The 24,072-nt window shown below is 41.6% G+C and overlaps 2 protein-coding genes across 7 annotated transcripts in view; one reads left to right on the forward strand and one right to left on the reverse strand.

Moving 5' to 3' along the window:
- LOC124122624 (steroid 17-alpha-hydroxylase/17,20 lyase-like) lies at positions 1-23,588 on the reverse strand. 5 transcript variants are annotated; one of them, XM_046485714.2, is made up of 11 exons: positions 23,453-23,588; positions 17,617-17,792; positions 13,346-13,423; positions 12,812-12,910; positions 12,031-12,124; positions 11,509-11,667; positions 10,588-10,796; positions 10,104-10,232; positions 8,916-9,020; positions 7,864-7,998; positions 1-830 (listed from the first exon to the last, which is right to left on the reverse strand). In XM_046485714.2, the coding sequence occupies exons 2-11, from the start codon at positions 17,771-17,773 to the stop codon at positions 484-486; spliced, it is 1,512 nt and encodes a 503-aa protein (XP_046341670.2). In that variant the 5' UTR covers positions 17,774-17,792; positions 23,453-23,588; the 3' UTR covers positions 1-483. The 5 variants fall into 5 exon arrangements, with proteins under 5 accessions (XP_046341670.2, XP_046341669.2, XP_046341671.2 ...); XM_046485713.2 differs by lacking the exon at positions 23,453-23,588 and adding an exon at positions 23,071-23,208; XM_046485715.2 differs by lacking the exon at positions 23,453-23,588 and adding an exon at positions 22,012-22,273.
- LOC124122626 (cytochrome P450 1A5-like) overlaps positions 23,409-24,072 on the forward strand; it is a 17,981-nt gene continuing 17,317 nt past the window's right edge. The window contains exon 1 of one of the 2 annotated variants that reach the window (XM_048397170.1): positions 23,409-23,516. The gene's annotated coding sequence lies outside the window, so the exon portion shown is untranslated. The remainder of the gene's footprint in view (positions 23,517-24,072) is intronic. The other variant, XM_048397169.1, reaches the window with a different exon arrangement.

Here is a 24,072-nt window from a genome sequence, read left to right on the forward strand (position 1 = left end):
TTTTAAAGGAATGATTTCATAGACTAGTCTATAGTCTATAAACAAGTTTAATGGCGCAGAACTAAAATGTTTATTGCTTCTAGATTTCAATGATTTTCCCTGAAGGGAGCAGAAAAAAACAAAACCGCACAACACATTTTTGTATACATCCAGCGAAAATGTTTTTTATTGCAAAGGCAGATCAAGCATTTTCTGAAAGAAATGATGTTTTTTTTATTTTATGAATATGAATGATGCCTAAAGGTGTCACTTTTGACAATTGTTTTCAGACCAAAAACCTTCGTAATTATGGTAATAATTAAAATTAAAAATAATTAAGACATAAATTGAACATCGAAGAACTACCTAAACCCCATTTTTTTGGTCTATTAACATGATTGTCCAGATACATGTTCCATGTACATATATTAGTCACCTGGGGATTTTATTCCATATTAAAAAATGAAACCCCGATCAAAATAGCATTAAATCCAAAGCACTGATTTATACTCTCGATTTCACTACAATTTTGTATGCCCCTGGACTATTAATCAACCCCGAACTCCGTGGCTCAAAGTCGTGCTGTGTTCCTGGGGCAAGTGAAATGGTGAATACTCTCAGGATTCCAGCGAGAAAGAGGTGGATCTCGGGTTTGGCGACAGTCTCGCCGAGACAAACTCTCCTTCCGGCAGAGAACGGAAGCCAGCTTTCTGGCTTGGGTCCCATCTTCCCCTCTGAGTCTAGGAATCGTTCAGGTTTGAACGTATTGACGTCCTCCCATTGGTCAGGATCAAAGTGCAAAGCGTCGTGGTTGATCATCACCATTGTTCCCTTGGGAACATCGTATCCACCTGGAATGACACGTCATCATTTACTGTATGTCCCTCAACGGATAACATGAGTTTTCTATGATAATATCTTCACTTATATCATCATCATCATCATCTTTTGCATCATCAGTCATCCCTACAGAAAATAGCTTCACGTTCATATTCATTGCCATGACAACCTCAGACATGAGTCTAGGAATCGTTCAGGTTTAAACGTATTGACGTCCTCCCATTGGTCAGGGTCAAAGTGCAAAGCGTCGTGGTTGATAAACACCATTGTACCCTTGGGAACATCGTATCCACCTGCAATGACAGAAGCATCAAACACGCCATCCTTGATGCCGTGGTCGCTCGAGCCGCAGCAAACATTTACCCAAGACCAAAGAGCAGACAAGCTAGATGCCAAAATGAAACATAATAAAGTTGCTAAAATGAGAGACGTATTTGATTGAATACTTTTAAAAGAAACACATCTCATACACATCAACACATCATCGTCTATATTAACACCCTCTTCCATTAAGAAACCTCACTGATATGAAGAAATTACTTTTCTTTGATGCTGTCGTCAGTCCTATTCTTCATCAACATTAACATGTCCACGCATCATCACTGTTATCACAATCTTCCCAACAGACAAAAGCCTCACACTGCCATGCTCACCATACACGTGGACACGTGACACAGCCAAATGCATCTCAACTATTTAATCTGAGATCTTACTTTTAGTAAAATCTAAATATTTTTTAAAGGCTTACCCACCTCCAAACCGTCCGATACAGATGCATTAAGGAGTAATGCAGGATAAGTAAAAAAATTAGTAAAATCTAAATATTTTTTACATTTGTATACTTATCCTGCATTACTCCTTAATGCATTCACTGCTTACTTACGACAACTAGAAGGACAGCGCTGCGAAGGTCCTGAGTGAAGAAATAAAGTTGTTGTTCTCAAGTCCCAATCAGTGGCCTTCCGTCGCTGTCCTGTGACCTTGATGACACCTAAGGTCATCTTCACATCACTGACTGTCGCCCAAGCTTTTAGAAAAACATACTTTTGAGGTTTCTGAAGCCAAAGTGGGGAGGCAAGTCTTACGACGGGTGGGCCTTAAGCGTAGTAATGCAGGATAAGTATACAAATGTAAAAAATATTTAGATTTTACTAAATTTTTTACTTATCCTGCATTACTCCTTAATGCATCTGTATCGGACGGTTTGGAGGTGGGTAAGCCTTCAGAATACAGAAACCTCAATAATTCACACCCTGCAATACGACACCAGTTGGTCGATAAACCGTGAAGCGGAAAAGTTCAGACAAAAACGCCATTACGGTAGGGTTGTTCAAAAATCAAAAAGATTGAACATAGGAATTAAAGAGAAATTCCCTATACACGCTTAGTAATAAAGAAAATAATAGCTATTCAGCTAATTCTTTACTTACTGCGTCATAGAGCTGTCGCTGACAAACAAGATTGTCTAATATTCTTCCACTGGTGGCGACTGAGTGACTGCACATGGAAGTTGACTGGCTCTGTATAGGGCGAGTTTATAATTTGCGTCAGGGGTTGGCAATCTGCAGGATAACAACCAGAGGGCCAAACTTCGAACGTCTTCGACATCCTCGAGAGTCCCAACGCGAAGGTTATGACTAACGAAAATATGTGTCTAATCTCCAGAAATATCCTTCCGTGATTGTTCCAAAACCACAATTGCCGTGTTGAGCCCTGGTAAGGCTGACACCTTGAGATCTTGAGGGTAATTCGCTCTCGGCGAGTTCCGTTTGATGATCTCGTAGGCCTGAAGGATTACTGCGCGTAACCATAGAGATAGGGTGTTTGCGATTATGCGACTAACTTCTGTCGTGGACGAACCACGCCTAGTCTTGGAGCGTCGAATGAAAACTCGAACTGCTCGCACCGAGCCCAGGAGAACTTCACCTTGTACGATTCCCACAATAGTCGATATCGGTGGGATGGTGAAGGAACGGTCGGGTTGGCCTGGTAGTAGATTTTAGCAATAAAATCCCAGCATAATCCTAGATGTCCCGTTCCGTGCGTCCCATGCTCAACACGGATCCGGGTTGAGTCGATCACATGTAGTTCGCTCACCCATACCGCCATTGCTAATGCCAAGAGAAACCATTGTTTCCTTGGTGAGGTCATGAAATGAGGCAAGCTCCTCACAGCGATAGCCCGTTCGCGGAGCTCTCTATACTATACCGAGAGTGTAACGAAGATGTCACGCGCTGGGAAGGAGCTTGAAAATGAGGATGCAATGAGGATGCAATGAGGGGCTCGAAGGGGGCCCTCGCAAACCTCGAACTACCACGTTCAAGTCAGGTGGGTGGAACTTGGCCTTCTGATCCTCAAGCCTGAATGAGCATAATATGGCCTGTAGTTCCGTGACCTTAATCACATTGTGATTTTCCGGAAACGGACAACACTAAGATAATTGCAGCCAATTACGTAGTAATGGTGCTACCTTCCAAGTGTTTTTGGGTACGCAATGTAGGAGGTATTCCTCTAGGAATTGTGACGCAATCGTAGGTTCTTGATTCCTTTCTTCTCTGTAAAAAGTCTCAAGTGATCCCCACTTGTCATCGTCGTCTCTGGGAGAGTAACGATGAACTAAAGCTATAGCTTTGCTGCCCGTGTCGAAATAACCCTTCGTACTTAAACGCCTTTTAAAGACGAACCATGCGTGCAGACGTTGGGTGAGGCAATTTTCAGTTGAGGGTGGATGAGTAGGTTGGACCACTGTGAGAGGGGTAGTTAAACGTTTTATATTTTTCCGAGCTTGACGAACTACCCTCTCGCCGGTTACCTGGGTGCGACCAAAGGAGAGATCGAGATACCTTGTCTCCTTGATCCCCTGTATCACCTTGGGAAGTAAAAGTGGTGGCAGAAAAGTGTAAGTTTTTTGCCCTTCCCAAGTGATACTGAACTCGTCCACCGCCCAAGTCTGCGGATCCGGCAACGGGGAGCAATACGTCAGGAGTTGGTGGCCTAGGCAAGTAATAAACAAGTCAATGTTTGGTTGCCTGAATTCCTGAAGCAGGAACTGGAATGCTTCTGTGAGAAATTTCCACTCGGTGGGAGCCACCCTGTCTGGACGTGATAAAGTATCGGCCAGTATGTTTCTACATCCGGGAATGTGCTGCACTATGAACTTTAGTCACAGCCGATCCACTAGATGGAACAAATCTGAATGTCCTTAGAAGTAGAGAGTGGGAATGTGTTGTTCCCCGATTGCACAGGCACCACACCACAGTGCTGCTGTTTGTGGATATTGCGAGTCGGGCTAACTGTAGTTGATTCTGCCAATGTGATATAGCCAGAATTAAAGCTTCCAACTCCAAGTTGTTTATGTGTCACTTCCATTGAGCGCCGGGCCATAGCCCTGAGCTGATCTGGTCTTGTAAGTAAAGACCCCACCCCTGAAAGGGGACGTCCACAAACAGGTGTGTATTCGGGGAAAACCCGAATAAAGAGACTCCGCAGACATTCAACACCACAAATTGAGGCAAGGCTCTAGCTTAGTCGGTAGAGTGATGGCCTTGAGTGGATCCTGACTCCTGATGTTAGGGTTCAGGAAAAAATTGAATTGGTCTCAGTTGTAAGCGGCCCATGCTAGTTAACTCCTGTGCCGAGGTGATTAACCCTAGCAACACTTTCCACTGGCAAAGTGTGTGTGGTTGGTGTAGAGTAGATGACAAAAAGAAGTAGAAACTTGTGCCATCTGTCCCTCGGTACAGATAGGATATCCTGGTCTGTTTTGAACAGGTCTCCTATGAACTGAAGTCAATAGGAAGGAGATACTCCCGACTTCGCCTCGTTGATTGTCTATCCCAGTTATTGACATGTGTTGATACAGTAGATCGCCCTCCATCTACGACTCGAACCAAGTGTTCGTCAAGTGTAGATAGTTATTGGCTTCATTACTCCTGTAAATAGCCATAAGTGTCACTGACATGTCAAATTGGAAATACTACCATTGGTAGTGAACCCCAATGAACTGGACCTGAAAAGTCTACGGTTGGGATGGATAGTCGAGACTGATCAAGAATCAAACGTTCGTTGAACACAGAAAGATTGTGGATCATTCTCATCTTGTCTGGGTCCTTCATGAGTACCAGGTAGGTGTGAGGATAAAACCCCGTCGTAAAGACTGGGTTGTGAACCCACTCTACAGCTCTTCTTACAAACAGTATGTCTATGTTGGATTTTCCCAATCAAACTGTGGTCAACGGTGGGGTTATCTCTACCCGTATACGGACACCATGATATGGTGCGATAAGTACGAAATCGTCCTTGAGACCTGTCTCTGCCAATCCCTTTCCCAGTAAGGGAATGCTGGTCTTCCCTGAGAAACGCGCGTCTAGGCTTATAATTCCCTGACTTGCCAGCCTGCTTGGATTTTCCAAGCTTTTGGGGAACTTGACGTGCATGTCTGCGATCTGTTCGTTGAACAGGGGAGTAGATGACCAAGATTGACGTAATAGACTCTTGGGTGTAACGGTAATCTCCGTCAGAACGGTCTCAAGATGAATTTTCCTGTGGTCAAACTGATGCTGTAGGAAAAACACCATAGTTTGGAAGTGATCTAATCAGATAGGGTTATCCTCTAATAGATTCTGATCCACTGCAAACATTGACGATATTGGTCCCTTAAATGACGGAGCAAATGTGAGTTTTGGAAAAGTCTTCCTCCAATGACCTCGTGGTGTCCCTCTTATTTACCCCGTTATCGGGGGAGGGCGTTACTGACACGGGATGGTCTGCTACCCAATCAGGTACATGTGCTAAACTGATCATGTGCCGGTTACGTAACCGAGTACACTGTAAGCCTTTGGGCTAACGTCATTGTAGAGACCTTGATTGGTACGCAGACGCTCGCTCAGCGCAGGTCTGGAATGTTGGAACAGCGCTAAGCTGATCGTGCGACGCTTGCGTAATAGGAGCGCTTTGGGTAGCAGTCAGACGCTGCGCTCGGCGCAGGTCTATGCTGGATATGTTGGGACAGCGCTAAGCTGATCGTGCATCGCTTGCGTAATAGGAGCGCTTTGGTAGCAGTCAGACGCTGCGCTCGGCGCAGGTCTATGCTGGATATGTTGGAACAGCGCTAAGCTTATCGTGCGTCGCTTGCGTAATAGAAGTGCTTGGGTTGTAGTCAAGTGCTGCGCTCGGCGCAGATAAATCAGACACAAAGCTCAAAGGTATTGACTGGATCAAGGCTTGCGTCTAATCTACCCCCATCATAGCATCTTGATACGCTGGTGCTGTCGCCGACGTCACAGATTAACATTCATGTATCTGGAAGTGTCCGGCGGCTGAAAAAATAGGAGCAGTTATGATACTCACAAAATCCTCCGGTATTGTTGATTTCGGTGGATGGTGTACTTCTGCAGTCACAGGCATCATAATACCTGCCGATAATAACGGTTGGGTGGTAATGACCGAACCATGTCATTCGCTATTCTGCGATAGTGACATTCCTCTCGTCTCACGACGGAATAACTGCAAAATATGATTGTGAGTAATCTGCTTTTATATAGTAAACTCGTTGGATTAGAGATTTACACAAAATTTACATTTTGAATTTTGGCGAGCACATCTACGTCCATGCCTAGGACCGTGGATAAAGATCTTTGGGCGATTATTCCACGACAATATGTACACCACGCGAACATAAGTTACGCAATTAAACCATTGAAGAAATGGTACTGGAAGAATGCCGTAGAATTGAACAGTAATCTATCGGCAAAATACGAATTGCAAGGGTATACAATATTTTTATATACGCAATTCAATGTAAACCAAGGCTATTTACATTTAGAGGTTGGAGAGCACATCTGCGCGCAAACCAACCAACGTGGATGATAATCTTTGTAAGGTTTTTTCCACGACAATTAGTACAATGCTCAAAGGTATGTTACGCAATTAAACCCTTGTTGATGAGACAATACTGGAAGAGTACCGAAGAATTTGAACACTAATCTATCGGCAAAATTATGAGTTGCAAGGGTATACAATATTTTTGTATGCGCAACTCAATGTAAACCAAGGGTATTTATATTTTCATTTAGGGTTTGGAGAGCACATCTGCGTACAGACCAAACAACGTGGATGAAGTTCTTTGTAAGATTTTTCCCACTACAATTAGTACCACGCTCAATCATAAGTTACACAATTACGCCATTGTTGATGAGGCTGTACTGGAAAAATGCCATAGAATTGAACAATAATCTATCGGCAAAACTACGAGTTGCAAGAGTATACAAAAGTTCATATACGCAACTCAATGTAAACCAAAAAGACCAACGAAAACCTATTTAATCGCATAAACATAGGTACGCAATAAAAGAATTGTTGATGAAGCTGGACTGGAAGAAAGCCGTAGATTTGATATTAATCTATCGGCAACCATATTTTTAACGAGTTGAAAAAGTATTCAATAATTTGAGTATACGCAACTCACTGTTACGCCAAAGCTAGTAGTATTTAAGAAGATAAGAATATGTTATACACATGTACATACGTAGCTGAGAATTGTAAACAATACGACTACCTTGGCAGGCAAACGATTGTAACACAATTCAAAATGGCGGCGAACAACAATATTTTGGCGGGAAAAAAGACAAGAGTCTTTTCACGCCTAATTAATTCACATAAAACTACACAACATGGTGAAAGTAATATGAAAAGAATACATCGCCCATCGCAGATCAATTTTTAAGATTGTAGACAAACTGAAGGTCTAAAATTAATCCAAAAGGAGAGCTCCGCTGGGACACGTCCTAGCTGTGCTGCGACAAGCAGTGATGTGAAGATGACCTTAGGTGTCATCAAGGTCACAGGACAGCGACGGAAGGCCACTGATTGGGACTTGAGAACAACAACTTTATTTCTTCACCCAGGACCTTTGCAGCGCTGTCCTTCTAGTTGTCGTAAGTAAGCAGTGAATGCATTAAGGAGTAATGCAGGATAAGTAAAAAATTCATCATATACTTTGATCAATAGTATCAAGTGTTTTGTGTAACATGCTGTAATACCTACCAACTGTGGTATCACAAAGGGCCGAGTGAGGAACGCCTAATGGAACCACTGTCCTCATCCTCATGACCTCGTGTATCACTGCATCTGTGTATGGCAGCCTGTCCCTGTCCGAAACGTGGACGTTCAGATCAGGATCTGTAATCATAGCAAATACCATCATCAAGGAAACATCGACAATATTCCCATCAATGCCCCCCCTGTTGGTTATAGCGTGACTGTCCCTGACATATTAATTTCCTATTATTTGAACTTGAAAGACATTTCAAGGCACCATGGCACCACATGTTCAGAATGTATGCACATATAGAATAATGACATCTTCAACATTTTCTGAATCAAGAAAGGATGTGGCGGGCAGCTATTTTTATTCATCCTATGTAGCGTCGGTGAATTTTCTGTGTGTATCGTATATTACACAGTTTCCTTCATCAAACCCCTCTCGCCATTGGGAAGAAACTGATTATACATATCTGACAGTATTTAAACTCTTATACAAACATCATTTTCAGTCTCATGTTCTTCTTTGGTTTATTGAGCCGAAAATATTCCTTTTTATATATGTAGGTATGGTGTACACTTCAGCTGTTATGTTAAATATTTCTTTCAGTATATGCATTCTTATAATTCCAGATGTGCATTAAAATTGAATTTTCAATTAATGTCAAGACAATGTGCCAACTGTCCTGTCTGAACCTTTAATGAGTACTGTATGTTTGATACCGTTATTATATTAGATGTGATACGAGGACTGATCAATAAGTTCTGAGTCTAACATAGAAAGACTTGACCTAACGACATTAAAATGATTTCTTTTTCAACGTCATCCCTTACTTGGCGGATGATCAAGACTTTTTTTTCTGGTGTTTTATATTATTTCTATGTGAGGCTCAGAAGTTATCAGTCAACCCTCGTATGTAAACATGCCATTAAATGCCACGTTGACTCGACTCGCACGGAGCCAGCTACAATATTTATTTTAAGAAGCATCATGAAAAGATATTAAACAGGTTTCTAGTTTTGGAAATAGTGCAACTGCCTTTCCTAAAACGCACCGATAACAGAGTCGACCTCTTTCTGAACTTTCTTTTGAATGTCAGGATGGAGAGCCATCGCCAGGAGACACCAGCGGAGAGTGCCCCTGGATGTGTCTGTACCAGCTGAAATGTTAGATAAATTAACCAAATCAATAATATATATGGCTCTACCACATCAATGCAAAAGGAATCATATTTGGGTGTGATTCGTTTTCTGTAATTTAACAGCGAGAGTTGTGTATAACAAGAACGTGAGTCAAGACCTTCTATGACAAGATTAATCCTACTGTAACGTGTGTTATGTCTGTTCAAAAAGACTGCTATCATCGGTGAACACTTGCTAATGTAGAGGTATCTGTGTCTGATGGTTGGTTGGTTGGTTGGTTGGTTTGTTGTTTAACGCCGCACTCAGCAATATTCCAGCCATTTGACGGTGGTCTGTAAATAATCGAGTCTGGACCAGACAATCCAGTGATTGATATCATGAGCATCGATCCACGCAATTGGGATCGATGACATGTATCAACCTAGTCAGCGAGCCTGACTACCCGATCCCGTAAGTCGCCTTTTACGACAAGCACAGTCGCCTTTTACGGCAAGTATGGGTTGATGAAGACCTATTCTACCCCGGAATCTTCACGGGTGTGTCTGATGGTAGTCAATTTACATTTTCCCATTGAGAAATCCCACTGATTCGTGAGTGGTGTCTGTTCCAGTTGTTAATTAAGCATGAGCTTCTTGACAAGCCGAGAAAACAACTGAGAATAATGCATTTAGTTTGTTGATTTAGGAGAGGGAATTGTCTCCAAAAGATGAACTACACTGCCAATTTCCTTGTTAATATGATAAAAATATTGCGTTATAACCAGGGAATTGGAACGCTTGTTCGGCTACCCTCTAACAACATTGGAATTGGCCTTACAATGGGGTGGCATTATAACAGGAAATCTTGCACTGCGGAAATCCGTTCTGAAAAATAACCAGGGTGACATTATATCCAGGGACATTATGACCATGTATTAGAGGTCGGAACCATGGACTTATCTTCACATGGTGTTGCCATATATGGTGTATGCCATGTTCTCAGCCAGTAACCATTGTCTTTTGATGGTTATAATCCCATTTACTATTTGCTGTAGTAACATGACTAAATAAACTTTCCTTGTTTGCTAACGTCTCACTCTTGCAAAAAACTCGATGACTCACCGAAAACTAAGTCAAAGATTGTCATGACCATGTGTGTGTTGGTAATCTGTGACATGAGGATCGGGTCGTCCCCTTCTTCTGCTTCTTGCTGAGCCAGTATCAAACCATCTGTGAAGTCCCGCATCTCACCTGTAATAGTTCCAGCAATCGGTCAGCCTGTGACTTAGTCTATATTCGAGTAATTGTACTGTTCCAGGAAATCATTATGCAACAGCCAACAATGTCCGCAGATTAGGCTTTTGAATGGCTTATTTCTATTCAATTATAAACATGACCAGTCATGTGGAAGTTGACTGAACATATCTATTGATAATCCATGGTCTCAACTAAAATGCAATAATGATGTCCATGTATATTTGTTCTGTTTTCATCAAATTCAACATCTTGTTGTGCCAAAATGTTTATAATTGGGTTCTAGGGTGACTCGGTATTGGCTATTATATAATTGTAGTATTATAGAACCGACACTCTTACATGTACTTACCTTGGTTGAACGTTTTTCTGTGGGCTGCGATTTCTTTCCTGATTGCATCTGTCATTTGAGCAGCGAGTCGCATAACACGCCTGAATCTAGGCGTTGGGCACAGTTGGAGCAGGGGAATGGCATCTTCTAGAAAACCGTCTCCAAAATCTTTCATCATGTTGTCTATGCCGACGACGTACTCTTTATAGTATTCAGAGTCTGTAGTTTGGCTAGAATTTAATAGAATTCTGGATGAGTTTGCCGCTTTGAATGGTATTTCAGTTGACAGCGTGATGATATGTAGGTTTTTGATATAACCGCCTTGATGAAACCTACGAGCATGTGTATGGTGCTGAGAACCTTAGCAAAATACTCAGGGCGAATGTGGAATTTTTAAACGATGATCATAGGTATCTGGCACGTCTGAGGGACGCAAATCTGCGCAGCGCATTGCATGCCTTGCATGACTAAATAGAAGATCATGTCATACATGTCAAAACGACCAAACCCAAGGGTTATTCTGTTATACATATGACTTAATCAAATGATGTTCCATAATCTACTTTACTGACGTAAAAAGATAAGTGAACACATGAATGTATTGCAGAGGAGAGTTACTTGGTGTGTTCAGTAAAACCAATAAATTTATATAAATGAGGGAAAGTTTAGTAATTGTTTACTGAATCACGAAGAATTCTCTGGAGTGTCTTTGAAACACATTAAAATTTTCAAAGAAATGACCAAAGAACAGGCTGTGTAAGGTAGATAATTATCTCGCATCGGTTTTGACCTATCCATATTCTTATAGTAAAAGTTGAAACAAAACAAGTACACGGAAATGAAAAGGTTATGTTCCGACTGAAGTTTCAAATATCACAAACAACAATGTTACTTTTTGTTTAAAAACATGCATATTTTTAAAAACACAGCAAATATAATTACCTCGTTTTATTGAACAACATTCCTGTCATCATGTTGGAGATCCCGAGTGAAAGGTAGGGGAATGGATCAAAGGCACCTGGTTCCTTACTCATCAGCTTTATAGAGGTTTTGAGAGATTGCGACACCTTCAAGCTGAGGTTCTCTCCCATTAGATAGTGCCTGATACATAAATTAAATATTACTTTACAAAAAAAACCTATATTGATTTTTTTTAATTGAGCTCAAACAGATTTTTCATTTACAAAAACTAATTCCCTGGACCATGGTCCCAGTATTGAATGATAGTGTTCTAGCTCATATAAAATCAGTTTAAAACACTTTTAACATTTTACAGAATATATTATTTATTAATTAATTTTATGCGTTCTTAAATTTTCCTCTAGGATGACTTCAAATATTTCAGTTTTTTGTATAACTTGTATACAAACTATAACTTTGTATAACTTTGTAGAAAGGTATCTTATTTAGCATCTTGACTCTTAACGATCCCACGTAAATTTTACATAGTAAGTTATATTTTACCTGAGTGCTTTGGATGCAATTTTCCTGTGCATCTTCCACGTGGGGCCATACGATCCTTGGACTATGTCTTTTCCTCCCTCGCTTATAGTTGTTGCTAAGACACATACAGAGTGTTAATTGACTAAGTATATGCACAGCTAATGCTTAGAATATATGCTATATGGAATAGCCTACACGGTGCGAGGAATAACAGATTATCTGTCCCGAAGTTACATTTGCTCAAGTTAAAAACATTTCCTTGCTTTACACATCTACCACTCATGATCAATTGAAAGAGGAATCCCATTCTCTAAAGAGTAGGGGTCTTTAAACCTGACGTTGTTGCACTTTTTAAAGGGTATGGTCAATTACTGGATACTACAAATAACTCTGGATAGAAATATTTAGATACTCATTTGTGTGAGGTGTTGGATTTCCTGATTTACAATATCTTTGTCATTTTGTGAGGTATCGTTTCGAAAACAATGAAACCAATAAAACAAGCAGCAAGCACATAATAATTAGGAAATAAACCTAAAACAATGAAATCAATGTAGTTCCAGTCTGTAGCTTAGACACATTCTATTTTGATTTGAAACCCAGCACTTTAGGGTGAGGTTTCAAATGATTATTGATTGAGATTTACTTTCACTGATTTCAAAGTCCCTTTCGTTAATATTCAAGTGTAATGTACTGGTCACAATCTCAATTTGAAAGTTCAATATTAGGATGCGAATAAAAATTGTAATGTTTTGGTTTTAAGTATGTTTGTGGACACCTTTTGAATTGAATAACATCTTACCAACAAATGTATCGGGCCTTCCTGCTAAGTCCGCTTGTCGTGTAAGGAGGGCTTCCGTTACAACATCGATTCGACTCAGAACAATTGCAAGTCGATTGCCTGTAAAATCATTATGTCCACTTCTATATTTAAAAATGAAAATATATCTCTTCTTTTCAGGAAATAGATATGCATATATGTGTTATCTATGGGGGACAGTGTTACTGATCCAATACTTGTAAGAAACTACCCAATGCACACAACCCAAATCAAGAATGACCATCACAGGAGTCCACTATACGACTGTACTATATCAGAAGCACGTGTATATGAGTCACTATCAAGTAGTGTTTTCGAAAAGATGACCTTGTCCTGCCCCATGGGTGACACCCGTCTCAAACACTCAGTCAAAAGACGAGGAAATTGTTCACCTGAAAAAATCACATAGTACAAGACAAAATAGGAAATTGCATCAGATGCATTAGAAAACTCATGCCATAAACTTAGAAATGTCCTCAGCGCACATCGGCTGCAGTGTGAATCAGGCAATCTTACCTATCTGAATCTTCATAACCGGACCATACGTTTTGCTCCAATCACGGAATTTTCGGAACAGGAGACCTCCTCGTATGGCTGGAGAAAATAAGAACCATCCAAATGTGAATTGGTGTAAAATGGGGCTCAACGTCGTGTTCACGATTACTGCACTTCCATAAGGACGCACATGGCACAAAGTTCAGTGACATGTCCTTCATTTGTAGACATTGTAAATTGATGAATTATTTAATATTTTGATAACCTGTTTGAGTTGCGTCTCTCCTTCAGGATGTCAGAATTGAAATCATAACCTTTATTTTGATATAACATGACAGGCAAAGTGTGTTTTGGTATTTTAGCACTAAAATCATTTGTCTTAATTAACGAGGTCGGTTATCATGGGTATTTTTTCCTTAAATCATGGTATATCATTAACAAAAAATGAGTTTTGATATCAAATAAAGCATGTAATCACTGGGGTTAGATGTGAATATTTAATCTTCATGGTTCGCCGAGATTTGATCTCAACTTGTGAACATGTATAATAAACTGGTGCAAAATGCTTGAACGTTCAGGGGAGTAGTTTCAGGGTAATGGTTACAGGACAATTACAGGGGTAGTTTGATATAGTCTAGAAGTGAACGGTTTTTAGATACAGGGCAGTAGTTACGGGGTGGTAGATACAGGGCAGTAGTTACAGGGTGGTATACACAGGGAATTTCTTCCAGGGTGGTAGATACAGGGTAGTAGTTACAGGGTGGTAGATACAGGGTAGCAGTTACAGGGTGGTAGATACAGGGTAGTAGTTACAGGGTAGTAGTTACAGGGTGGTAGTTACAGGGTGGTAGATACAGGGTGGTAGATACAGGGAAGTAGTTACGGGGTGGTAGATACAGGGCAGTAGTTACCGGGTGGTATACACAGGGAATTTCTTCCAGGGTGGTAGATACAGGGTAGTAGTTACAGGGTGGTAGATACAGGGTAGTAGTTACAGGGTGGTAGATACAGGGTAGCAGTTACCGGGTGGTAGATACAGGGTAGTAGTTACAGGGTAGTAGTTACAGGGTGGTAGATACAGGGTGGTAGATACAGGGAAGTAGTTACGGGGTGGTAGATACAGGGCAGTAGTTACCGGGTAGTGTACACAGGGAATTTCTTCCAGGGTGGTAGATACAGGGTAGTAGTTACAGGGTGCTAGATACAGGGTAGTAGTTACAGGGTAGCAGTTACAGGGTGGTAGATACAGGGTAGCAGTTGCAGGGTAGTAGTTACAGGGTGGTAGTTACAGGGTGGTAGATACAGGGCAGTAGTTACGGGGTGGTAGATACAGGGCAGTAGTTACCGGGTGGTATACACAGGGAATTTCTTCCAGGGTGGTAGATACAGGGTAGTAGTTACAGGGTGGTAGATAAAGGGTAGTAGTTACAGGGTGGTAGATACAGGGTAGCAGTTACAGGGTGGTAGATACAGGGTAGTAGTTACAGGGTGGTAGATACAGGGTAGTAGTACAGGGTAGTAGTTACAGGGTGGTAGATACAGGGTAGTAGTTACAGGGTAGTAGATACAGGGTAGTAGTTACAGGGTGGTAGTTACAGGGTAGTAGTTACAGGGTGGTAGATACAGGGCAGTAGTTACGGGGTGGTATACACAGGGAATTTCTTCCAGGGTGGTAGATACAGGGTAGTAGTTAAAGGGTGGTAAAACCGCCTGAATTTTATTAGAAATGAGCGGGCCACTGTCACTTGATAATGCCCTCATATGGCTTGACGACGGGCCATTATCACGCCCGTTGTTAGGTTATGGTATAGGGATAGGGATAGATGACGTCACGTTTAATAGTGACGTCATCTGGTTTGTTCTATGACGTTTCAATATTTGTAAAAGTGGGTCAGTGACATTTCTTGTGTGTTGATTGCAGTAAATGTTTCAAAGCTGATATTGTTGTTTATATATACTGGATAACAAATCCATTTTAGCTGTAACAACGGTAACGCTAGTTTTCAGGATATTATCATTTGCAGAAGCCCTCGGTCTTTTCAATGGAAGACCTCGGGCTTCTGCAAATGATAATGCCCTGAAAAATAGCGTTACCCTTATAGTATACTGAAGCGCAAAAGAAACGTCACCATGGATAGATATTTGAGAAACCATTTTTGTCCAAACACTGTAAAAATACTTTGAGACATATTGAATGATGAAACTTGGCAATGATCATCAAGGTTGAAATTAAAGTGTTAAATGTTCTTAGGGTGAAACACCAACACTAGCCTCTGAGAAAATGGCATTACATTTTTGTTGTGATACAGTAACGGCTCTCGTCTGAGAAGAGGACTCTTTTCCACTGCTGGTAGCACCATGGTAGTGCTGTGTTGCCCACTGAAGACGGTGTCAGAATTGGTCCTTGGTGTGGCCTGTGTCCGCACCAACGTGTCGCTGGTGTGTCCCCATGGTCTGTCGGGGAATTTCCGCAGCAGTAACAAAGCGATCTTGAAGATGCTGTCACGCAATCTGATGATCCTGACGTCGGGTGGTGACCCTTGGTCTTCCACTACGTGGTCGGTCATCTGTAGTGTTGGTGGTCTTGTACCGTTGCTGGAGCCTATATATGGTCCTTACGTTGGCTTGAAATGCATTGGCAACTTGCCGAGCTGTTTGTCCACCCGATCTTGGTGGAATTTTAAAGGGCAAGAAATGGGGGAACGCATGTGCATTTCAATTTGCGCGGAACTCACGTGCATCGAATTATCATGGCGTTTGGGCGATCGGTGTTATTGTCATCTGCTCTGCATCTCAACTTTGACAAAAATTTCCCAGATATTTAAATGACAACTTTTTATGCAATGTTACTTGTGGTGACGTTTCTTTTGCGGTTCAGTATAGTTAATGGAATTAGTTACAGAGTGGTAGTCAGCGGAAGTAGTTATAGGGCTAGAATCATACACTCGAGTTACAAGGTATTAGCTGCAGGGTTGTAGTTCGAGGTTTGTTATCACAGGATTTAGTTAGGGGGTTGGAGGTATAGGGTAGTAGTAATTACGGGGTTGTAATTACAGGGTTGTGGTTTGGGGTTTGTAATCATAGGATTTTAGTTAGGGGTTGTAGTTATAGGGTTGTTACAAAGCAGTAATTACGGAGTTTTAATTACAGGGTGGTAGTTCATGGATTTTGTTACAGGGTAGTGGTTACACGGTTGTAGTTGTAGTTGCAGGGTAGTAATTACAGGGCGGTAGTTACAAGGTAATAATTGCAGGGCGGTAGTTACAAGGTAATAATTACAGGGTGGTAGTTACAAGGTAATAATTGCAGGGTGGTAGTTACAAGGTAATAATTACAGGGCGGTAGTTACAAGGTAATAATTGCAGGGCGGTAGTTACAAGGTAATAATTACAGGGTGGTAGTTACAAGGTAATAATAACAGGACGGTAGTTAGAAGGGAATAATTACAGGATGGTAGTTACGGGGTTGTAGTTACAAGGTAACAATTACAGGGTGGTAGTTACGGGGTTGTAGTTACAAGGTAATAATTACAGGGTGGTAGTTACAAGGTAATAATTACAGGGCGGTAGTTACGGGGTGGTTGTTACAAGGTAATAATTACAGGGTGGTAGTTACAAGGTAATAATTACAGGGTGGTAGTTACGGGGTTGTAGTTACAAGGTAATAATTACAGGGTGGTAGTTACGGGGTTGTAGTTACAAGGTAATAATTACAGGGTGGTAGTTACAAGGCAATGATTACAGGGTGGGAGTTACAAGGTAATAATTACAGGCAGGTAGTTACGGGATGGTAGTTACAAGGTAATAATTACAGGGTGGTAGTTAGGGGGTTGTAGTTATAAGGTAAGGATTACAGGTAGTTACAGGATTGAAGTTGCAGGGTAGTAATTACAGGGTGGTAGTTACGGGTAGGAATTACAGGTAAATAGTTACAGCATTCTAGTAAGAGGCATATATCAATTTGCGATTTGTGATTATTTCAGTAAGATTTTTCGCTGGCTATTTTTGCAAGGACGTGATTATCCAATCAAATATATACAAACAAAGATATCAACTCTGCAGGATAGAACTTATATAATTGGATTAAAATAAAAGATATAACATTGTGATTATTAACAATTTATGTGTTTAATTTAATAACGTCAAGATCTCTAAAGTACCAACTTTAAACCTTTAACGTAATAGACATATTGAGAAACAAATTATGATTCACGTCACTCATTGGGTATGGATAAATACATGACTTACGTGATTAATTCAAACAGATAATAAATAAATATAAGAGTCAATTACCTAAAAGGTTTCCTATTAATGGCCATCCTGTGGGTCCGGGCGGCAAGTTGTATCGTTTCTTGAAGAGGTTATAGGCGATCACACCAATCACAGCCCCAACAACAAGAGCCTGGGTTACCACAGACTGGGGCCACAACTGCATTAAACACTCAAACATCGTCCCTGCTTAGAATATCCTGAAAACAGAGTGAAGTTTTTAGTGATAACATGCTTTAATTATAAGAAACATACATGGTACAGTGTACGATTCCGACTGTATTGTACCATGTGTTTATAAACACACGCGGTTTTAAATAACATAGGAAATGGAACTTTTCCAGAGTTCACTTTGTGGTCAAAAACCAGGGCACACTCACGCAAGGCGATCTTAGCTATCTTGGCAGTGATTAATGTAATCCAGTTTCCAGCCTTTAGTTCTATATCTTACCTAACTCAATCTGTGTCTTTTCACAGCGGTAATGTTCATAGCTTCTGCTTGTAACCCAGCTCATCAGTGTTGATGTACCACAACAAACCCAAGGTTCTCTCAGACTGATCATCTCCACCCCTGTTCAGCCACATCTCACACGAATCTGAACGGTCCTCGGATGGGACATCTTGCACAACAGAAGCATCATTACTGGTCCACTGTCGAACATGAAATCCTCCATCATCCAACAGATTCCGAATATCATGGAGCAAGGTTCTAGCATCTTCACTAGTTGGCACACTGTCCAGGCAGTTGTCGACATAGAAAGCTTCCATAACAGATCTCTTGACATGTTCTTTGTCTGACCTGTGGTTCTTTACATGCCTCTGTAGGGCGTAAGTAGCACATACTGGACTGCACGTTGTTCCAAATGGTAGTACTTGCCATTCATAAATGTCTGGTTCACCATGACATCTCATGTCACGCCACAGAAAACGAAGAAGTGATCTGTCCCTCGGCAAAAGTCGCACTTGATGGAACATAGCCATTATGTCCCCAGCAATGGCAACAGAATGCTGTCGAAATCTCAAAAGAACTCCAAGTAGGGATGGTCCCAACTGTGGTCCAGGTAACAATTTCTTGTTGAGATTTTTACCATCATGTTCATAAGAGCAATTAAACACCACCCTGTGTTTACCATTTTGTTCCACAACATGATGAGGAATGTACCATGACTCAGAAGTCTTCCTGTCTTCCTCATCACTAATAACTTGTACTAGTCCATCATCAACTACCTTGTGAATAAGATCACTGTGAATTTCTGCCCTTGCTGGATGATTCAGTAAACGGCGCTCCATACGTTGAAGGGAGCCATGGGTGGCCCAGTCGTCTAAGGCGCCGCGATTCGCTGTGCAGAGTTGCGTCCCTTGGGCACGCCAGAAACCTATGATTGTGGGGTTATAATCCTGGTTCGCACCGATTATGTTTCCAGGTTTGTCAGCACCATACCCGTACTCGTGGGTTTCACCGAAGTGGTAAATGTCTGAGACCTGCATCACTTCGGGCTTTCCTCCCACATTAAGCTGACACGCCGTGGTATAACTGGAATACTGTTAAAAGTGGCATTAAACCCAACTCACTAACTCACTCACCCATACGTTGAAGTGTTGGGATCATATCTTCTTTTGAAGCCTCAAACACTGTGTCATCGAATCTCAACAATGGAGTTGCATATCGGTAAACACCATTCACTTCCACTCTTTGAGTGTCAGTTTCTAGAATATGCATGGCAGGGTTATCCTGCTTTGACCTATAACATCCTTCTTCAGATAAGGCATCACATCCATTTTCCACAATGCCTGAACGTCACTCACGAGACTAGTAGATTCCATCTCAGTGAATAATACTGTTTGGGTCCTAACTTGCTGCTGTACATTGTGTGTTCCTTGAAGTGACCAGCCCAGTCTGGTATGCACAGCAATTAGAGAACCACTTGGTCCACTTCTAACTGGCTCTTGAGGTACGATCAGTTCAGCCAAGTCTGAACCAATCAGAATGACTGGTTTAGCATTGTCAATATGGCACAAAGGTAAGTCTCTGATATGTGCCCACTGTTTCTGGAGTTCAGCCACTGGGTATGTATATTCAGATAAAGACATGTTGCTCGATGTGAAGGCATTTAGCACATTGTATCTTCTTTCTGGCATATCCTCTGCAGATACCTGAAGATTCACAGACTATCCACTGCACAGATATGGCTCACGCCGAATTGTTGAAAGCAAAATGGTATCTGGTTTCTCCAAAAGATCAAGAGACTTCACAGCAGTTTCAAGAATCATGGTTCTTTGAGATCCATCATCAAGGATTGCGTAAGCATTCATGCTTCGGCCTTGTCCACAAAGTAATCTCAACAACTTTCAACATGGTACTAAAGGGCTTGGATGGCTGATCAAGATATACTTGTGCATATGAGGAAGAGGTCTTTGAAAACATCACCTTCTGGCATATCCTTTGCAGATACCTGAAGATTCACAGACTGTCCACTGCACAGATATGGCTCACGCCGAATTGTTGAAAGCAAAATGGTATCTGGTTTCTCCAAAAGATCAAGAGACTTCACAGCAGTTTCAAGAATCATGGTTCTTTGAGATCCATCATCAAGGATTGCGTAAGCATTCATGCTTCGGCCTTGTCCGTACAAAGTAACCTCAACAACTTTCAACATGGTACTAAAGGGCTTGGATGGCTGATCAAGATATACTTGTGCATATGAGGAAGAGGTCTTTGAAAACATCACCTTCTGTGCAGTCATATGTCTGCATGCATCATGTAGGGCAGTAAGATGCACCTCGGTACATAGTTGACATGGTGTCTTTAGGTTACAGTCCTCTGGTTTATGTTTTCTTGCACATCGAAAACATCGATCTCTCAACCAAGATTCAACTTCCAGATCAGAAGTTTCTTAAACTCTGGGCATGTATTCAGAAAATGATCAGCTGATAAACATTTAGGACAGTAGCCCTTGTACTTTGGTTTGACCTTGACCTGTTGACCCTGTTGTCGGCCATTTGAAGCATTTTGCTGAGTGTAGAATGTTGATGCAGAACTTGTTTCCTTACTTTGCTGGCTAGAGACAACTGTTCGTAGAAACATTCGCTTATCAGACTTCATGGAGTCACTCCTTGGCACTGCTTGATGAGATAATCTCTTGGCCCTTGATTTCAGCTGTAACCACTGGTCAAGGTGGGTCAAATTGTATGTTGCATTAGAACCAGAATCATACAGTCCCTGTTTGATACAGTACTCTGTAAAGTTATCACGCATCCCATGTGGAAGCTTGGTGATCAGAGTTGACACATGTGAAGCACAATACAGTTCAGCTCCACTCTGCATGGATTTCAACATCCCAACTAACGACTGTATACCGTTTACGTAAGGCAAAGTTCTCAAAGGCATCATAATCTCCAAACCTAATTTGTGGACTGTTAAGCAAGGCACTTATCTCACTCTGAATCAGTTGTCCCGCACTACCATATGTGCGTTGCAATTCCTGCACAGCTTTTGTGTAAGGAGTAGGGTGAAACATGAAGGCCTCAGCAAGCTGTCTTGGTTTATTACCAAGTTTATCCAATAATAGTTGATACTTGTAAGTTTCAGTCAGGTGAGGATGAACATCAACTCGTGTCTCAAGTGCCATCTTCAGTAACTTACGTGCAGTTTGAACAACATTCACACCAAGAAGTGTAATAAGTCAATGGCAAAAGTCAATAAGTCAAATAAACAAGATGACAGATGCAGTAAAATTTCGAAGTTAAATCAGTACTTTTAAAAAATCGGGCATAGCTTTCGCGCACCTGGCTACCCGCCAGGTCTGGGAGCAATACTGCCATAAACTTCAACCCCCATCCCCCAGACACAAGGACAACTGTCACAAGCGTGCAATGTCTGACCCTTTCCCCATGTTGAAGCATATTGAAAAATACTTACCTTGTACTTACCTTTTGATGAAAAAACAAAACTCCATTGCAAACATAAGACATTAATACAACATATATCCCAATGTTATGGGGTTTTGGACGCTGAAGAAATATTCATAGTTTTCTCGCCAATCACATGAACTGTAAAACATATCATTCACTTACAGGCTAAAAGACAACTTTATCTTAAAAACAAGCCAGCAGCTGACTCTGAGTATTTACAATTTCTGTGTGACGCCACACCCCACGTTATAGTGCAAGTATTCGTGATAGAAAACGTATGATGTCCGAAAACCTATGCTGCTGAAAGCTCTGATCGAAAACAGGACAATCCGCGACTGTTGTCCGGTTTTCGATCATATTTTTTGGAGTGTTTTTTTTTTCAAAAATATTAAATTTTTACGCGGAAGATGATTTTTTCCGAGGACTACTGTTTTTAAAAACGCGATTTTCCGCGTTTCCGCGGAGATTTCACATCCCTGAACTGTAAGATAAAGTCTCGTTCCTTACCACTCTTGAATTCTGGTAGAGTAGGTTTAGAAATTCCACACAGATGAAATCAGCATGGCATTCATTGGCAATTCAACACTGGGAACATCTGAAGCAAGTGTGGGCTGAGGTACAATAGCAGGTGATTGATTGACATGGGAATCCTTATTCTGTCAAGGTCTAAACACATCAGCACTTGGACGGAGAGTGTGATTATCGTCTACATATGTATGTTCAATTTCACGCTTGATATGTCTATCAGTGGTTGGTTCACCTTGGTCACTAAACTGCGTTGGGTATGTTACCTCAGTGTTAAGTTCCCTGGGATAGGATGGCTCACTGACTACTGGCTCCTTTATCCTATCACCACGGCCACAATCATTGATGAAATTAACTTTGCTTCTTTATACCTATTCTCAGCTTCTCTTAAGTTTCTTTCTTTGGCAACCTGTGACATCCTACTTTCCCTTTCTTTCTTGATACTCCTCTCTAATTCATGTCTAGTTTCAGACGCTTCATCCTCCCACAGGAGTCCGTATCTAAAAATAGACGCCCTCATGCATATTCATGACCATCTCCACACGCGAGCCCGAAGCGCGTGTGGAGATGGTCATGAATATGCATGAGGGCGTCTATTTTTAGATACGGACTCCTGTGATCCTCCATATGCTTAATGTGAACAGCTATATCTCTATCTTCTTCTAACTGCTTCTTAAGTTCATCAAGTTCATGTTTACGTTTTACTGTCTCAAGTTCAGCAGTTTGCTTATCACTTAGTCTTGACAAAACGGAAGAACTAGTAGAACGTGCACTTCCCACACTTATTTCCGATCGTGTGGTCATTATTTCATCAAGTCCATGATTCATGCCAACTACATAATCTGACAAATAAGGCCAAATGCGGTGCCGTTTTCGCCAGAGAAATCGGTGACGTTTTGCTGAGGTGCCGTTTTAGCCTGCACCCGTCGTCTGCGCCTGGACGAAAACCGGACGGGGTGTCCGTCTTGCGAGCGCGACCGTGTTTCACCGGGAATATCATTGTCATCACTGTCAAAGTTCATAATTAGGCACTGTACTTACATATCCGGCTCGCGGGACCATGAAAAGAAGACGAAGAAGTCCTCGGCAGTTATTCAGACCATTTAATGGCTGTTTGTTCATCATCATAGTCATAGGCAAGGCAAGGCAGTTTGTCAACACACGCACACGGACAGCACGTGGTGACATAAAAAAGTAGGAACCGGGTGCATACAACTGTCGAACCGAAACGGAATGGCAGACAAACGAAATCACACCCGACGACATGTACACAGCATCAGCAATAGGCAAACAGCTTTACTGTTCTTACTTTTATCGAACAGCATTCATTCATTACTTGACAGCTTTAGTTTCTAAACCCAACAAATCAATGGTGGCTATTCAAGACACGTAGGATGTGTTCAGCACATGACCAAATACCTACCTTGGTGTGTACGTAACAGTGGATAGACTGAACGAGCTGAAGTGGATGTGACTTTATACGAGAGGTAGGTATTGTGCAATACCGACGTCTGCTTGCTCCATGCACTGTATAGTGACCTGAATGTTATCGCTGGGGAACACGTATCTTAATTACCTACATTTGCGCAAATGTCCTCGGCCTGTGATATTGAATACCTTATAATATTCTGTTTGGTCACAGATTGTCGCTAACGTCATATTCAGTCCCGATGTACCTAGTCCAGCGAACAGAAACAATTTTATGAAACATAAACTTCAAGCGTATGCGGGTCTCCAATACACATAAGTGGCCACAGAGTGCTCTCACTGCAAGGATTGATATCGTCCTTGTTCTATCTGCCCTACAGTATTGAGAGAGAGGATAAAGGGGGGGGGGGGGGGGGGGGTGCTCTGAGAGGGAGCACAGACCACATAGTCAGCTCACCAAGAGCATGATATTTCCCTTTGAAACCACCACTTATTGTAAAATGGCCTTGGAGGCCTCTGAGAGGGAGCACAGACCGCATAGTCAGCTCACCAAGAGCATGATATTTCCCTAGCGAACGAGCCGTTGGGAGAGTGTGCTCTGAGAGGGAGCACAGA

The sequence above is a fragment of the Haliotis rufescens genome, unplaced genomic scaffold (genome assembly GCF_023055435.1).
Source record: "Haliotis rufescens isolate VD_foot unplaced genomic scaffold, xgHalRufe1.0.p SCAF_16, whole genome shotgun sequence".
Lineage (NCBI taxonomy): Eukaryota > Metazoa > Mollusca > Gastropoda > Lepetellida > Haliotidae > Haliotis > Haliotis rufescens.

Excerpts from the sequence above, each read along its gene's own strand:
- LOC124122624 (XM_046485714.2), bottom strand. The coding sequence starts at position 17,773 with ATGTTTGAGTGTTTAATGCAGTTGTGGCCCCAGTCTGTGGTAACCCAG. Across the intron at positions 11,668-12,030 it reads ATTGCATCCAAAGCACTCAG|GCACTATCTAATGGGAGAGA; the intron begins GTAAAATATAAC and ends TTTATGTATCAG. Across the intron at positions 9,021-10,103 it reads AATCTTTGACTTAGTTTTCG|CTGGTACAGACACATCCAGG; the intron begins GTGAGTCATCGA and ends CTAACATTTCAG.